Here is a 19,072-nt window from a genome sequence, read left to right as displayed (position 1 = left end):
ATATCTCATTGGCTGATCAGGTAATTTGATTCACACTGGAAAGACTGAGTTTCTAAACTTATAAGATACTTGTGACTTATTCCTTTCTTTAACATGTGATCCCTGTTGTACAGGACGGTATAGGGGAGTTCTTCTACGACCCTGACATCAAGGTCTACTGGGTCTCATTCCTCTCTAGCATGCAGCGGGTGTTACTCTTCACTCACGACCTTGCCCTAGCAACTGTTGCCCAGGAGGTAACCACAACAATTATATTCTATTTATAGTCTATCTGTGCCATTAATAGGTCATTTGTTCTATTTATAGTTTGTTATATTGTAATGTTTTTATGCCCCCGGATCGAAAGTTTGGTTGTATATTGTTTTTGGCCTGTCTGTCTGTCTGTCTGTTTGTCATTGTATGTGTGTGTCACAAAACTTGAACCTTGGCAATAACTTTTGCAATATTGAAGATAGCAACATGATATTTGGCATGCATGTGTATCTCATGGAGCTGCACATTTTGAGTGGTGATAGGTCAAGGTCATCCTTCAAGGTCAAAGGTCAAATTTATGGCTTCAAAGCGGCGCAATAGGGGGCATTGTGTTTCTGACAAACACATCTTATGTTTGTTCTATTTATATGACATGTAATGTACTATTTATAGTAAATGTGTTTTGTGCTATTTATATGCCATTTGTTCTATTTGCACTGTATATCGAAAGATACATTAGAATGATTAAATACTTTTTAAAGATACACATGGTTAAACAAGAAAATTTTATTTTAAATACTGTTTTAAACGAACAATTAAATAACATAAATGTTAACAATTCTCGTTCTAATTGGGAGTCTCAAGTGCGTCTGATACTTCAATCCTCGGGTTTACATGAAATATGGATATATCCGAACTCTGTTAGAAAAGAAACATTCATCCCAAAGCTAAGAGCCCGACATCGCGATATCTATATTAGCAATTTGCGATCAGGACAAGAAGACTCAACTTCTCTAGATGTATATACAGAAAAAAAACTTAATTTTAAAAAGTCAGCATATATAAGCCAGTTGATAAATCCAAAATACAGAAATGTATTGGCCATATTATATTTATCATCCCACAAATTAAATATTGAAATCTGTCATCATAATAATGTGCCTAGACAAGATAAAAAATGCACCCTCTGCAACCTTAATGATATTTTGTCCTAAAGTGCCCCATATACATCCATTTTCGGAAGGAATATATTTCAAAATATTTCTATACACATACGAGTATTCTTAAATATGTACTATTAATGCAAAGCGAAAATAAAACTACTTGAAAAAAGTTAGCAACATACAGCCAAAAAGCCTTCCAATTAAGAGAAACGTTAATGTCTACAGTTAAAAATTATCAAATTGGTGACTTACACAGCACTCATAGAGTTCATACATCCAAGTCTTGTTGACTATTCATGTTTATGTATGGTTTTTTCTGTTTGTATTTTTATTTGTTTTTATGCCCCCAAAGGAGGGCATATAGTGATCGGACCGTCCGTCAGTCTGTCTGTCGTCTGTCCTTCCGTCAGTTTTCGCGTTTAGGTTTTCGAAAACTGCTCATAACTTCTATGTCCCTTCACATAGCAACTTGATATTTGGCATGCATGTGTATCTCATGGAGCTGCACATTTTGAGTGGTGAAAGGTCAAGGTCATCCTTCAAGGTCAAAGGTCAAAAAACATGTATCAAAGTGGCGCATTAGGGGGCATTGTGTTTCTGACAAACACATCTCTTTAAATATTTAATGTATTGCATAATTGATATAAAAGTAATTTTGACGCATACATACACCTATATCATGTTTGTGTATGTTTTTTGCTGTTTGTCTTTTTATTTGTTTTTCAAATATTTAATGTATTGTATAATTGTTACGAAAGAAATGTTGTCACATACATATCCCTAGATCATGTTTGTGTATGTTTTTTGCTGTTTGTCCTTTTATTTGTTTATCAAATATTTAATGTATTGTATAATTGTTACAAAATATTTTTTTTTCGCATACATACCCCTGGATCATCTATATGGTTTTTTTTGCATAGATTGTTGACGCTGGGGTATGATAAAATTAAATTGACTAGTGTATATAGATGGAAATTTTACTTTAAACCTTATAGATTTCCCTCTAAATGAAACAATTTTAATATTCACTAAGGAACCATATCCTATATATCAACTATAGTTTCGATTTTCGTATAGGTGGTCAACAAATGAATAGTACTAAAACTAATACTAATACAATACTTAACTACAAGTAAGTGTAACACATTTTGAGGTATTGTTTTCATATCAAACAGCTTTAAAGTTATCAGCATTTCTCAATCCCATATTTATAAATTTAATTTGGCTACGAGTGAAAATAACATTAAAATATAAAGTTGGATTTATGCAATTATATATGCCCATCATATGACTTCATATTAATGTATTTTTCTATGTTAAAAAGACTCAAAGGTTTGAATGCATAAAAAGAACAAGTTATATCTTTCATTTGAAGTTTGAAATTAAAAGTTTGTTCATTTGTTTATTTATTTATGTTTATTTATCACAGCTCTACACCAAATCAAAGGTTAAATCTGTTTGCCGAGTGTTTTATGCAATGTACAATCTTGTAAACATTTTAATCTACTATGTTAGCTGCTTACTGAGTGATGTTCTTAACAAATCACTGGTTTGATAAAGTTTGTCTTGGTGTTCATGAATGAGCATACAAGTTTTCAATGGAAGGAAGAGCCATGTTTATTTGATTGTTTCCAAAGTTAAATCACTTTCTTGGAATATAATTCATTTTAATAGAAATTAGTGTGCTAGTTATTTGCCTTGCAACCAGTTTGTTAGTTTAACACTTCTGCTACATTTATTTTTATGCCCCCCTTTGAAGAAGAGGGGGTATATTGCTTTGCTCATGTCGGTCAGTCAGTCTGTCGGTCGGTCCGTCCACCAGGTGGTTGTCAGACGATAACTCAAGAAAGCTTGGGCCTAGGATCATGAAACTTCATAGGTACATTGATCATGACTCGCAGATGACCCCTATTGATTTTGAGGTCACTAGGTCAAAGGTCAAGGTCACGGTGACCCGAAATAGTAAAATGGTTTCCCGATGATAACTCAAGAACGCTTAGGATAGGATCATGAAACTCGATAGGTAGATTGATCATGACTCGCAGATGACCCCTTTTGATAATCAGGTCACTAGGTCAAAGGTCAAGGTCACAGTGACCCGAAATAGTAAAATGGTTTCCGGATGATAACTGAAGAACGCTTAGGCCTAGGATCATGAAACTTGATAGGTAGATTGATCAGGACTCGCAGATGACCCCTATTGATTTTGAGGTCACTAGGTCAAAGGTCAAGGTCACAGTGACCCGAAATAGTAAAATGGTTTCCGGATGATAACTCAAGAACGCTTAGGCCTAGGATCATGAAACTTGATAGGTAGATTGATCATGACTCGCAGATGACCCCTATTGATTTTCAGGTCACTAGGTCAAAGGTCAAGGTCACGATGACCCGAAATAGTAAAATGGTTTCCAGATGATAACTGAAAAACGCTTATTCCTAGGATCATGAAACTTGATAGGTAGAATGATCATGACTTGCAGATGACCCCTATTGATTTTCAGGTCACTAGGTCAAAGGTCAAGGTCACGGTGACCCGAAATAGTAAAATGGTGTCTGGATGATAACTCAAGAATGCTTATGGCTAGGATCATGAAACTTCATAGGTACATTGATCATAACTGGCAGATGACCCCTATTGATTTTCAGGTCACTAGGTCAAAGGTCAAGGTCACAGTGACAAAAAACATATTCACACAATGGCACTCACTACAACGGAGAGCCCATATGGGGGGCATGCATGTTTTACAAACAGCCCTTGTTTTGTGAATTTTTACCCTTGCTTCATCTGTTTTGCAAGTTTACTATGCATTATCTCTTTTACACGCAGATAGGGCTACTTTATTCTGGTAGGGCTATTCAATTCTGGCAGAGCTATTCAAATATTGTAGAGATATTCATTTATGACACAGCAGTTCAATGGTCTGTGACATATATATGGCAGCATCATGAGTTCAGAATCATCAGGAAAATGCCTGGGTAATTTTACTAATTTAAATTATTGTTTGAATAATTATGTTTTTCAACTCAAAATATATACTTTTGTGTAAAAGTTGAAAGCTCCACAGAAGGTATGAATAGCATCACAAGTGTTAGCAATTGTATTCAGTGTGTCAGACATACTTTTCAATAGGTAACTCATATTGATAAGGTGCATTTGCAGATGGGGAAATCTTTTTCATACATTTTTAATACATTTGAAGCCAAGTGATATCCAGACTCACTGTTAATAGTTAAAGTTGCAAACATTATTTACAATGTGATTATTTGTTGGAGTGTGTGCATTTGTTAAGGTTTTTTTTTTTGTTCAGAATTAAATTCATAAGATACAGGAATTGATTTGCTAAAGATTTGACCAATTAATTAAAGGAATTAAAGACACTAAAAAAACATGAACCTATTGTTCACATCCTTCATGTACTTTATCAAACACTTCTTAAAGTCCTGAATGTTGGTGTTATGGAAGATCTAAGTGTGAAATATTTTTTAGCTCGGCGTTTTCGCAGAAAACCCGAGGTATGGTCATAGCCAGCTGGTCGTCCGACGTCGGCCGTACGCATCATGCTAAAACCTTAACATTGTCTCTAAAATCAAAGTGCTTCCAACTACAACTTTGAAACTTCATATGTAAATGCACCTTGATGAGTTCTACACGCCACACCCATTTTGGGGTCACTAGGTCAAAGGTCAAGGTCACTGTGACCTCTAAAAAAAAATAATCTGACAAGCTTTCATTTATTCAAAACTGCGCCCGTAGCCGACCGTGGCACCCGTTATGCGGTGCTCTTGTTATATATGTTACATATGTGAATCATATACAGTTTTCATGCCCGGAACACTTAAACATTTAATACATGTATGTAATATAATATTAACCCTTTCCCACTCAGAAGCCAAGTGAAAACAGCCATGTGCAAACAGCATTAAACCAAAACAGCCTGCAAGTAACTCGCAGTCTGTTCAGGTTTCATGCTTTTTGCTGCTCATTGATATCTAAGGGTTATAAATGATGACTTTAAAACTTTAATCTAGTAAGAAAGGTCTTTAATTAAATTTAACTTTCCATGGGACCACACCTAAAAATATGTATCTAAGTGGTAGAGGGTGAACTTAAACTTTTAGTATTTTGGATTTTGTTAATGATAACAAGCCGTCAAATTACAGTTATCGAGTAATCTTGCATATCTGTTAATCTTGCACACTTTGCTGTTTGACAGATTTTGAAGATGATGTGTCTTATTCACCAACATAAACAAACATTTTCTATTTACAATTGACTGAAATACTCAAAAATGCAAAGAACTTTTTTCATTCCTCCATTTATCAATGTTATTATTAATTTTCAGTTTGAAGCCTGCATTTCTCTTAATTTTTGTTACATAATTCTTTTATTTGTCCAAGATTTAGGAAACAATTATATATTGTTGACAATAATTGTTTCATAACCTGCTTAAAAAAAGAGTACATACAACTTGTTATGAGCGTTACAATAGAGATCTTATGCATACATATTCAAATCTGTTCACTCACTGTCCTAGTCAATTTAAAATGACTTGATGTGCAAAGGTTGTATATCTTGTACTGAATTAAGTTTAAAGTGCACACAATAACCAAACAGCATCAAACATTATGCCTGGTTAGTTTGGGTTAAAAATTTTGTTTATTATCTACCGCCATAGGCGGAGGGATATTGTTTTGGCGTTGTCAGTCCGTCTGTCCGTCCGTCCTTCCATCTGTCCGTCCGGCACTTATGTGTCCAGAGCCATATCTTGGAAGTGCGTTGGTGGATTTCATTGAAACTTGGTATGAGTATACATATGGATAAGAGGATGATGCACGCCAAATGACATTGTACACCATCTGTTAATAACGGAGTTATGGCCCTTTGTATCTTGAAAAAATGCTTTTGTTGTGTCCGGAGCCATATCTTGGAAGTGCTTAGGCGGATTTCATTGAAACTTGGTATGAGTATAAAATAGGTAAGAGGATGATGCACGCCAAATTGCATTGTACACCATCTGTTTATTACGGAGTTTTGGCCCTTTGTATCTCGAAAAAATGCTTTTTAGATCGTCAAATATAACACTTCTGTGTCCAGAAGCATATTGGCGGGGGATATCAATTCAACGAATTTGCTTGTTTACCTAGTCACGAAAGATTGGTGAGTACCATCCAGGTTTGGTTAGTTTTTATGCTACCCCAATTTTTTTTTGGGGGGGGGAGCATAAAGTCTGTCTGTGCATGTGTCCGTGTGTCTGTCTGTCCGTGCACAAATTTTGTCCGGGCTATTTCTCAGCAATTAATGACCGGAATTCAATTAAACTTTATGGGAAGCTTCACTACCAAGAGGAGATGTGCATACTATCAGCCGGTTCTGGTCGGATGATTTTTCACAGAGTTATGGCCCTTTTAAATTTTCCATTAACTGTACATATAGTGCAATTCTTGTCCCCCCAACTACTAGACGTTTCCTTTCATCTGAATAAATAGTGCAATATTGTGACAAAAAAAACACTTTGTGGAGCATCACCCGTCTCCGACGGTTTCTTGTATTTTGAAGAAGTGGAACATTTTTTTAGGTAATAAAAAAAGCTATTGGCTGTTGCCAATTTACGTCACTGTGTTATTACATGGCACATTTATTCCAAAGTTTGGAAATACAATAAAGTTTATGTCACTGGGTGTTATTTCATCAATGCAGGGATAAGATATAATAAACTTTTGCAGGCAGGAGAACTGGAGAGACTGGAACAGGAGATAACTGTCAGTATACAGGACATAGGACTGTCTCTGGTGAACAACTTCACACAGAGAGAGGTGGCCTACCTTGGCATTACAAGGTACACTTAGAGATAGTAGCAAGGTAACTTAGAGATAGTAGCAATGTAGCTTAGAGATAGTAGCAATTTTACTTAGAGATATCAGCAATATAACTTAGAGATAGTAACAAGGTAACATAGACAGAAGCAGTGTATCTTAGAGATAGTAGCAATGTAACTTAGAGATATCAGCAAGGTAACTTAGAGATGGTAACAAGGTAACTTAGATAGTAGCAGTGTATCTTAGAAATAGTAGCAAGGTAACTTAGATATATCAGTTTTTGTAACTTAGAGATAGTAACATGTTAACTTAGAGATAGTAGCAATGTATCTAAGAGATGGTAGCAATGTATCGTAGTGATAGTAGCAATTTAACTTTGAGATAGTTGCAATGTAACTTAGGGATAGATGCAATTGTTACTTAGTGATAGTAGCAAGGTAAGTTAGAGATAGTAACAAGGTAACTTAGAGATAGTAACAAGGTAACTTAGAGATAGTAACAAGGTAACTTAGAGAAAGTAGCAAGGTAACTTAGTGATATTATTACGGTAACTTAGTGATAAAAACAATGTAACTTAGAGATATTAGCAATTTATCTTAAAGATAGTAAGAAGGTAACTAAGTGATAGTAAAAAGTAAATTTAGTAATAGTAGCAATGTACCTTAGAATCTTAGAGATAGTAACAAGGTAACTTAGAGATAGAAGCAATGTATCTTAGAGATAGTATCAAGGTAACTTAGTGATAGCAGCAATGTAACATAGTTGCTATGTAACTTAGGGATAGTTGCAATCTAACTTTGTGATAGTAACAAGGTAACTTTGTGATAGTAACAAGGTAACTTAGTGATAGTAAAAAGGTAACTTAGTGATAGTAAAAAGGTAACTTAGTGATAGTAACAAGGTTACTTATAAGTAAGAAAGTAGATAAGACTGTTTAGTCGGTACAGACTAATCAGGGGTGAAACTTTCCTCCTAAACTGGATTTTTGCTTAGTAGAAGATTCCTTTAAAAAAAATCAATATAAGTGCAAAGTATCTTATCTGATTAGCTTTTGGGGACTGCACATGTAAATCTGGGTTGCTCATGCATTAAGCCCCCTTTTTTCCAAGAGCAAGACAAATAATAGGCTATAATATTATGTAACTTTCAGTTCGGGGATCATCTGGGAGGAGAAGAGGAAGCGGTTCAAAGCTCTCAACATGAAGACCACTGCGGCCCTGGAGACGGCCTATCAGAAGTGGGATACTGAGAAACTGGCGGGTAAAATACAGCCTGAGAGACTCACCATTGACAAAATGGAGGTAAGATTTGTGGAAATTAGTGGTTGATTTTTTGATTGGGGACAGCCTTTCATAACTTTGACCCTAAGTAATTATTTGATAGAAACTTAAACCGGAGGAGAAATATTTCTTGATTTTTTTTAAATCTGATTATCTTCTTTTATGGCATATGCTTTTTATGACATGAATAAAATCTAATAGATAATATAACCTTTTTTGTTTTCATCTCAAATGTCTCGTTTGAAAAATTTAGTATTCACAAAAACAGCAATTTAACACTAGAAATGGCGCGGCAGAGGCCGACGCGTATCCCCTCGCCGAATGTTTGACCTAGGTGTGCCCCAGGGTTGGTAATGGGGCCATGCATAGTTGAGATTGACCGTATTGTCATAAGAGAGGTTCAGTATCAATTTGAAGTGAATCGGTGTAGAAATGAAGAAATTATAGTAAAAGGCAATTTTGGGTGGGTGTGGTCTATGTGGGCGGGGCCCCAGGGTTGGTTATGGGGCCATGCATAGTTGAAATTGACCCTAATGTCATAAGAGAAGTTCAGTATCAATTTGAAGTGAATCCGTGTAGAAATGAAAAAATTATAGTAAATGGAATTTTTTGGTGGGTGTGGCCTATGTGGGCGGGCGCCCCAGGGTTGGGATTGGGGCCATGCATAGTTGAGATTGACCCTAATGTCATGACAAAAGTTCAGTATCAATTTGAAGTGAATGCGTGTAGAAATGAAAAAATTATAGTAAATGGAAATTTTTGGTGGGTGTGGCCTATGTGGGCGGGGCGCCCCAGGGTTGGGAATGGGGCTATGCATGGTTGAGATTGACCGTATTGTCATAAGAGAGGTCCAGTATCAATTTGAAGTGAATCGGTGTAGAAATAAAGAAGTAAATGTAAAATAACCTAAAAAAATGAGTGATAATTTCTGACGCGGCCCCACCCCAACCGCTATAACTTTTGACCCAGGGGTCAGATCAAAATTCCAAATAGTGCAGGGTCGCACATATGCTCATAGCTACCATGTGTGTAAGTTTCAAGGTTCTAGTGCTTTTAGTGTAGGAGGAGATAGTGGCCAGGACGGACGGACAGACAGACAGACGGACGGACGGCAGAGATAACCACAATATCCCCACCTTTTTTTCAAAAAGCGTGGGGATAACAACCATAATTGTGCTGCTTAAATGAATGCAGATCAGCTTTTGACTTGTTTGATGATGTTCAAACTTGACATTACATTAATCTAATGAGGCTTTTACTGGAAATTTAGAATTGCTTTGAGTATATGAGGATACTGAAACCCATACGATAAAAAAAAAATTGAACTGATTTTTATGCCTACATGGAGTGAGAGGAATTAACCATTACTCTTGTCCTCCAGTACTTATGATTGTTCAGAAACTTGAGTCCTTAAATCCTCTTCAATTACTAGGAGATTTCTGCTCAAACTTTCAAAGTTAAATGAACTTAATTAGAAGATGCTCGTAGAGAGAAGAATTTTAAGTGCGATGAGTTTTGGCAGAATAATGGCCGGTTTTCGTTTTAAGCTCTACTGGCTGAAGGCCTGGAGACCTTATGTCATGGCGTGGTTTCTGTCGTCTGTGCATGTGTTAGACTTTTTCTTGTTTACGCGATTATGTCCACAGTTTTCATCCGATTCTTTTCAAACTTGGTCAGTGTCTTTATAATAATGAGGACTCAAACCCTATCGAAAATGGGTTACATCAGAGTAAAAAGTCCAGAATTGACATGACGCCTTATCAGTGATTGCTCCGCCCACTTAATCACGTGGCTCAGCGGGAAGAAAACCTAGACAAGCTAACACCAAAATGGCTTCTTTGCCTATAGACTGCATATAGATTTACGCGATATTCCGGATGATTTTATGGACTTGTTTAACACCATATTACACTTGTAAAGGGGTTGATGCCATTTAGTTATTCTGCAAATGCAAAAAATATACGATTAAAGAGAACATCAGCTATTTATAACGAGTAAATCGGTACATTAAACACGCTCTCAAACGCTTGCGCGCTTACCGAAATCGAACCTGTTATTACGTGTAATGGTGGTATTTGCAATAAATTAACACTTCACCGGTATTTACCCGTGTTATTAACAAAATTATTACGGAAACATGTGCCCCCCTACCCGTGTATTTGACACGAAATAGCGCTTTATAACTGGGAATTCGGTGAAGTTTTACGCGCTTTCTGACGCCGGGTGGGTACCTCAATCCCACATGTTATTGCGTATAAAAGTGATATTAATCATATTAAACATTGCTTATGGGACATTTATCAATCACTATAATTTAAAGCGCAAAAACAACACAGTAAGTTTGGACATTGTCTGATATAAAATTAGCGTTGTACGAAATGGAATACGGTCAGGCTATTATAAATTAATAAAGCTACCAATATCAGACGCTCGCGCAGGTACCGACTTCCCCGAAGTAACTGCATTTATTGGTTAACTAATTTCAGTAATAATAACTTTTTTACAATAGCATTTATCGATACGTCTTTATTAAAATAATAACAAAATGGTTTTCACTTGTTTCTGACACACATAGAAACGCGATTTTTAATGGGGATTTCGTAAAGTTACTCAAATTGAGTACCAAAATTCTCAATTATTTTACATGCACACGTGACATAATACATACTTAATAATGCTTAGTTATTGCTTATATGACATTTCAAGTTTGTGAAATAAATTAATGTTCTATAAAGGGGATCTCGGTTATTCTTGAAGCTTCCACTCGCTCTTGTCAAGACCGCATTGCCGCGTTGGAAATGGTATAAATTTAATTCATCTAACTTATCTTTCTGGATACCAAATGTCAGAGTTGCATTAACCCTTTTTACACCGTTTTGCCATATTTCATTTCCGTTTTTTAATCCGAACAAAATAAACGAAACTCGTTTAAAAAATGAGATCTAGGCATTCGAGCTCCTAGTGTGGATTAAAAGTGTTTATTGGTGACACCACATGAGTGCAAATGTGTAGATACCGTTAATAAGATAATATCACATGTCACCTTCAAATAACATGTATGATGTCAATTAAGTGCATTACTATCAGAGTAATAAAACACAGCATGAGTTAGGCTTCATGCTGGGTTTTATTTCTCTTTAAGTAATGCAGATGAAGCTCGCTTCTGACCTAGTAACTGATAAAACTATCTAAAAAAAAGTTAAACATTATGTGATAATCAGATCGATAACATTTACTATTTAAATCTGCTAGTATATCCGATAAAAATATATTATAATTGTCTTTGACAGTGTTGATGTTCAGTTGTTTGTGATGACGACGGCATGTATTATACATCTCTTACGATTCTCAAGATCTCTTTTCGGCTTTGAAAACGATATAAATTAAATGTCACCAACTAATCTTTCAGGATATCGATTGTCCGAGTTACATAATCCCCATTGACACCGTTTAACCATTTTTAATTGTTATTTTAAGAGGAAAACAAAAGAAACTCGTTGGAATAAAAGTGAACCTAAACATGTAGCTTGTCTAGAAAATGGCGGACAGGTCGTTGCTAACGAGTGCGCCCGATTAATTGATCGCTGATTGGTGGATCAATTCTAGTGGGCGGAGCGATCATAGATAAGGCGTCATGTCATGTGAAATAAGGCTTGTTTACGCAATAAAGTCCACAATTTTCATCCGATTCTTTTCAAACTTGTTCAGTGTCTTTATATTAATGAGGACTCGAACCCTATTGAAAATGGGTTACATCAGAGTAAAAAGTCGTGAATTATCTCCCCTTGAATTTGAGAAAATTGTGAAATAAGGCTTGTTTATGCAAAAAAGTCTACAGTTTTCATCCAATCATTTCCCAACTTGCACAGTGTCTTGATCTGAATGATGAGTCAAACCCTATTGAAAATGAGCAATATTGGAGTTATAAGTCCAGAATTATCTCCCATTGAATTTGAGAAAAAATGAAAATCTTTAACATTTTGCCATAACTTTTGCAATATTGAAGATAGCAACTTCATATTTGGCATGCATGTGTATCTCATGGAGCTGCATATTTCGAGTGGTGAAATGTCAAGGTCAAGGTCATCCTTCAAGGTCAAAGGTAAAACAAAAAGGGGCGCAGAAGGGGACATAGTGTTTCCGACAAACACATTTCTTGTTTTCTTTACATATAAAGTTCTATCCTTTTGAAACTTCAATGGATGTTTTATATCATCAAGGGCCAGAACCCCATTGAGAGTGAAAAAAATTTGTCCAACTTATTGTTGAAAAGGAGCCATTTGATGTTTAAATTTTAAGTTTCTTCTTGTTTATGCGATAAATTTCCCATTTTTGGTCTGTTTATTTTAAACTTACTCAGATTGTTCATACTATCAAGGGCTTGAGCCCTATTGATTCCAGCCAGTAGAGCGATTCAGGCCCCCATGGGCCTCTTGTTTCCACATAGGATATACAGTGCCAAAATTGTGGGTTGTATGTTTTTGCTTAAAATTTTGCAGCCTGATGACCTGAATGTTACATTGATCACTATATATATATATATGAACAGCATTTTATGCTGCCACCAGTTTTGGCTGAATTATGGTGGTTTGTCTCTTTTCTCTCAAAAGAAAATATAGTCCCTAAAAAACTGTGTATGCAACTGCTGTTTGAATGCTTTTGGTCAAACTTTTATAGTTTATACCTTAATGGGTAGATTATAATGAAGAAATGAAGATTGGCTGCAATCAGTTTTGCCATATCTAGGATCAAGAACATAGACAACTCATCTGACACTTAATTCAGCTGAAATTAGAGGCAGATGTTTTCTATGGTCTATGTTTTTCAGTAAAATGAATGTTTTCAGATCAACTTTGCGGAAATGATGATGTTTAAACCAAACAAAAGACATATCAGGCGCAGTTTTGAGAACGGACTCTGGCTTCAGTACAAGACATCACCACATCAGGTGCAGTTTCATGCAAAGATCAACAGAGTGCAGGTAAAAGCATCTTATAAATAAGAGCTCACCGATATTGTTCAACCATTTTAAAATAAGTATAGAAAACAAAAATGTTTGCACCATTTTATTCTTTACTGGTATGTAATTGGCATAACAATTAAAAGGTTTGACACTCTTCAGTAGACTTTCTATATCATGCTTGGGCTTTTGAACAAAAAACACAAACTGAAAAAAGATTTACAACATTTTAATTACATAATTGGACTTATATCAACCATGACTTCAACTACCTGAAATTTAGTAACAGTAAATGACTTGAGTCTAATATTATCACTGAAAAAAAAATGTTAAAAGTTAAAAAACAACATATCAATTACTGTGATTCTCAGACATTGTTTTCACTTATAATGTAATTTGACTTGACTTCATTGGTTATACATGACACAGTTTTCATTCATATGTAATTTGACTTGACTTCATTGGTTATACATGACACAGCTTTCATTCCTTTGTAATTTGACTTGACTTCATTGGTTATGCATGACACAGTTTTCATTCATATGTAATTTGACTTGACTTCTTTGGTTATTCATGACACAGTTTTCATTCATATTAAAACCGACTTGACTTCATTGGTTATACATGACAGAGTCTTCATTCAAAGGTAATTTGATTTGACTTCATATATTATACATGACACAGTTTTCATTTATATGATATTTGACTTGACATCATTGGTTATACATGACACAGTTTTCATTCATATGTAATTTGACTTAACCTTCATTTGCTATACATAACACAGTTTTTCTTCTTAAGTAATTGGATTTGACTTCATTGGTAATTCAGGACTATGCTTTTGTTCATAATAAAATTTGAATTTAATTGATTAGCAATCCAAGTTTTTTTGCATTATAATAATAGTCCACTTGAGCTATTATATATTATAACAGACTAAATAATTGCAAAAAGTGGTGAGTATGTTTAGTCAATTATATGGCTTAATTGCTCTCTAAACTTGTGTTGTTTTTTAAACCCTACCCACAGAGCTCTAGTTTAGATCTTTCTTTTGAATGAAATTGTTATGAAAAAATGTGGGCGTATATTAATAGTGCCGGGTAGCTCAGTTGGTAGAACCCTGGACTTTAAATCAGAGGAAGGCTGGTCTATCCCCAACTTGGCTTTCTTGACTTGTTTGGTGATTGGTCATGAAATCCCCCCCCCCCCCCTAACATCTGAATCAAGTAGAGCAGTTGTCAATTACTGGTGCAGTATTTGCACTTAGTACTGGTTCACATGTTAGCCCCGGAAAAATGTGGGTTGATTATTTGAGCTGACTAAATTACTGTTGAAAATTACATGAAACTAAGAACAATAAAAATATCAATAGCAATACTATTGATATGATTTCTTCTGTAGCAATACTATTGATATGATTTCTTCTGTAGCAATACTTTTTATATGATTTCTTCTGTTACAAGATGGATAACCAGGTGGCTGGAGCTGTGTTCCCAACAATCCTGTCCCCCATGCCTCCACCCAAATCAGTAGCTGCAGATAGCGGTAAGAGTTTGTCTGCAGATAGGGGTAAGATTGTGTCTGCAGATAGGGGTAAGATTGTGTCTGCAGATAGGGGTAAGATTGTGTCTGCCGATAGGGGTAAGATTGTGTCTGCAGATAGGGGTAAGATTGTGTCTGCAGATAGGGGTAAGATTGTGTCTGCAGATAGGGGTAAGATTGTGTCTGCAGATAGGGGTAAGATTGTGTCTGCAGATAGGGGTAAGATTGTGTCTGCAGATAGTGGTAAGAGTGTGTCTGCAGATAGGGGTAAGATTGTGTTTGCAGTTAGTGGTAAGATTGTGTACACCAGGCAATGTGTGGAGCCAAATTTCCTTTCATAAAGGACAAGGTTTTAATTCACAGTGAAAGTTTAGGAATTTTAGTTTCCCTGACTTGCATAGGAGAAAATCCTTCTTGAATTAAATATTGTTCATGTAATGATAAAACATTGTGCAAGTAATTTGACTATGCTTTATATGGGTGATATTTTATGATGATGGTATTCCAGCTAAGATGGTTATACAGGAACCAAATACAGCAAGTAGGAAAATACAGGTTTTTTCTATCTACATGTGGTACACTAATTGATAAAGCCTGTATTTTGTTAAGTTTTTAATAGGTATATAATAAACAGTGTTCCTCATACAGCGTAAAACTCGTGAATTCAAACAGAATATGTTTTTTGTTGTGAGGATCTTTTGAGCCTTGTTCTGGGAAAACTGTGCGTAATCCATCATTCCATGTGAATAAAAGTTTCATCTCAGTTTAGTTTGTGTAGTCCGCTTAGGCCTATAAGAAGCAACACTTTCTGCTTTATTTGGAATTTATAGTTTAAGTGCGGTCTTTCCTAAACAAAAATCCAGTTTTGGTGGAAAATGTCGTCCCTGATTAGCCTGTGCTGACTGAACAGGCTTATATGGGACAGCACTATACGCACATGCATTTCCCAGCCCAGTTTTCCCAAAATGAGTTTCTATTTGTAATTTTCAGTTCCGAAGCCTTTCACAGAAGTCAGCATGATGTTGAGGAAACATGAGCACAGCAACGTTTCACAGATGAAGTAAGCCTAATGCATAAATCAGACCATATGAGCAGCGCTCTGTGAAAAAGGGCTTTAATGCATGTGTGTAAACTGTTTTCTCATATTAGCCTGTGCAGTCCACACAGGCTAATCTGGGAAGACACTTTCCGCCAAAACTGGATTTCTGCTTAGAGAAGACTTTCTTTAAACGAAAGATATCATTAAAGCAAAAAGGCATGTCCCTGATTACTGACACTTTACGCACTGTCATTAAACCCCCTTTTCACAGAGCATGGCCCATATAATTTATTTCATTGAATCATGTTACTATTCTTATTGCATTTTCTATTATAATTTTGTAACAAAGATGGAAAATCAAACAAATTCTGATAATAGAGTATTCTCTAATTGTTACACATGTTGCAGGTATTTTAAGGTGCTGATTCAGGAGATGCAGGTAAAGGTAGACCAGGGCTTCCTCAATAATCTACTGGAGATGTTCTCAGCAGACCAGGACGTTACCAGTGAGCAACAGGTTGGGGAAGAATAGATAGCTCAGTGTTGAGTTGAGATAAATGAGCTTGTCTTACTAACAGGAAAACAGGGCTTACTGCATGTGCATAAAGTGTTGTCCGAAATCAGCCTGTTTAGTTTTTATATGCACATAAGGGACAACACTAATTGCTTTGATAGGACTTTTGTTTAAAAAAGACTTCCTTATATCTAGCACACTTATCGGTCCTAAATGTGTACTCGTCCACCATTAAATCGTTGACAGTTACTTCGATACATTTTCCACCAGCGTAATAATCCGGCAATAAATGAATGAAATTCGCGGATGATGGACAGAACAGCCGAAAGTTATTTTTATGGGCGGAACTTCACATAAAATAGAACACAAGAAAAATAATGTACATTGTATAAATCTTAAGTAAAAATCGTGTAAGAATTGAAATAATTCGTTTACTTTAGTGTTTGTTGTTGAATAACCCACGACCGAGAGTTTAGATGCATGGATTCAAATCACTCGTTCTTCGCACTCGTGATAATATTGACAACGATGAAAAAAGTCAGATAAAACAGCACACAAAACAACAATGAAAAAGCAAATGATCAAAACGAAAAAACTCGTATGTTCCGTTTAAAAAAATGCATAAGGGAATTTAACTTGTACATTTATTATACCACCTTCATGAATGGAAAAATCAATTGTATATATTTTAACGTAATTTGTAATGATTTCGGATATAATTTTTCGGACATTTTTTTTCCATTTAAATCCAGACCGATTGATGTTGCGGGAAAATATGATCCCTGCTAATTTGTGATGATACTTTATGCACATGCATTAAATCATGTTTTCCCTCAGCTTGTCTCATATGTCTCCTGCACTTTCAGAAACAGCTGTTGGATGAGGACATAGAAAAGACCCGACAGGACCTGATCACCACCATGGGTCTGTCCCTTGCCAGTGAGAACAAAATGTTCTACGACCATCTACATTTATCTCCTATCAAGGTACGTTAACATCCCATAGGTACTGGCAATAAATTTGTGGTTCCCCAAAATATTATATATCAGAACAATTTCTTAATGGTTTCCAGCGTATATTAATATCTTTAATTTTTTTCCCAGCTTAGATTTGGATCTATACAATGGTTCCTATCCTATCTATTGAAAAACAATGGTTCCCATTTTTTCGGTCTATTTGTATACACTGATTTTCAACTTAGGTCTATATATATTCAATGGTTCCGAGACAAGGTCTACATGTATATTATAACACTGGCTGTTTCTGTTCCTAGGTTTCCAGCTTAGGTCGATATCAATTCACTTGATCCCAGCTCTTTATAAATGCACTGATTCCCAGCTAGGGTCTACATCAATACACTGGTTCCCAACCCTGTATAAATGCACTGGTTTCCAGCTTAGGTCTATATCAATACACTGGTTTGTAGCTTAGGTCTGTATCAATTCAATGGTTCCCAGCTCTGTATAAAGGCACTGGTTACCAGCTTAGGCCTATATCAATACACTGGTTCCCAACTCTGTATAAATGCACCGGTTTCCAGCTTAGGTCTATATCTATTCACTGATTCCAATGTGCGGTCTATGTCTGTTCACCGGTCCCCTGTTACAGGTTCACCTCAGTTTCTCCCTACAAGGGGGAGGTGGTGATGGGAAGCCCACACAGATCAGGTCCAATGTGATAAACGTGTTCCTGCAGAGTGTCGGTGTCGTGCTCACAGACATACAGGACGTCGTCTTCAAGTGAGCAGCTTTTGTAATTCTTGAATCAAATGAGCCTCCTCTTGGAAATCGGGGTTTAATGCATGTGCATCAAGTTTTGTTCCAGATTAGCCTGTGCAGGCTGCAAAGGCTTATCAGGGATGACACTTTCTGCCTTATATTGTTTTTGCTAAGAAAGACTTTCTTCAAATGAAAAATACCACAAATGCGGAGAATGTTGTTCCTGATTAACCTGTGCGACTTGCACAGGCTGATCATGAATGATGATTTACGCACCGTTTTTCCAGAGTATTTTGAAATGTATGATGTAGCTGAGAAACTCTGCTCAGCTATTGATTCAAATAACAGTGATTTTCTCAATATTCTATTGTTATTAATGATGATGGGTTTTGTTATATTAAAAAGTATTATTTAAAGGGATCATTCAATTGTTTCATTGTTAATGAGAATGCACACTTTATTTAAGAATACATGTATACAATAATATCAGCCACAAGCCTTTGCAAGATAGCAATCTTAACATTGATTGACACATACATGGTATTTTACTTAGCACCTTCAATGAAAGAAAATCACTAAAAAAACAAACACATACACACAACCATTAAGAGATGTCAGGACAAACAACAATAAGACGTCATTTTAGAATAAATTGCATGTTTTACCTTTATTTAAGTGAGTGGACATATATTGTTATGTCATCAGAGCAAACTGCAGGATGATAAATCCATTTCTATATGAAAGATTGACTGTTTCAGACTTGGGTACTTCCAGCGTGAGCACATGTTCTACAACAACAAGCAGCTCACTGGAGAGATGACCGGCCACTATGCTGGGCAGGTAAGCATGGTCTGATGGGGTCGTCCCCTTTATTTACCAAGGCTGATCTAAACTACAGTAGCATCTGTTTTATCTGTCTAGTAAGAATCATTACTTGATTTTTTAAATACAATAAACAAAGAAAATATCTACCCATGTTTTATCCAAAGAATTATTTTTTTCCTGAAAATAAAATGTTAATTAACCAGCCAAAGAGATTAAGTTTACTTTAGTTTATTGGGAGGCA

The 19,072-nt window shown here is 35.8% G+C and overlaps 1 protein-coding gene across 1 annotated transcript in view; it reads left to right on the top strand.

Annotated features, from left to right (window-relative positions):
• The window catches only part of LOC127867161 (intermembrane lipid transfer protein VPS13A-like), a 149,691-nt gene that overhangs the window by 116,813 nt on the left and 13,806 nt on the right, over nucleotides 1-19,072 (top strand). The window contains exons 68-77 of the mRNA XM_052408201.1: nucleotides 114-236; nucleotides 6,861-6,973; nucleotides 8,104-8,254; nucleotides 13,080-13,214; nucleotides 14,657-14,738; nucleotides 15,726-15,795; nucleotides 16,183-16,291; nucleotides 17,155-17,274; nucleotides 17,897-18,027; nucleotides 18,765-18,846. Coding sequence (XP_052264161.1) covers nucleotides 114-236; nucleotides 6,861-6,973; nucleotides 8,104-8,254; nucleotides 13,080-13,214; nucleotides 14,657-14,738; nucleotides 15,726-15,795; nucleotides 16,183-16,291; nucleotides 17,155-17,274; nucleotides 17,897-18,027; nucleotides 18,765-18,846 — 1,116 coding nt within the window. The remainder of the gene's footprint in view (nucleotides 1-113; nucleotides 237-6,860; nucleotides 6,974-8,103; nucleotides 8,255-13,079; nucleotides 13,215-14,656; nucleotides 14,739-15,725; nucleotides 15,796-16,182; nucleotides 16,292-17,154; nucleotides 17,275-17,896; nucleotides 18,028-18,764; nucleotides 18,847-19,072) is intronic.

Source organism: Dreissena polymorpha, chromosome 2 (assembly GCF_020536995.1).
Source record: "Dreissena polymorpha isolate Duluth1 chromosome 2, UMN_Dpol_1.0, whole genome shotgun sequence".
NCBI classification, from domain to species: domain Eukaryota; kingdom Metazoa; phylum Mollusca; class Bivalvia; order Myida; family Dreissenidae; genus Dreissena; species Dreissena polymorpha.
The sequence above is the reverse complement of the archived record's forward strand: the minus strand, read 5'-3'. Positions and strand labels throughout refer to the sequence as shown.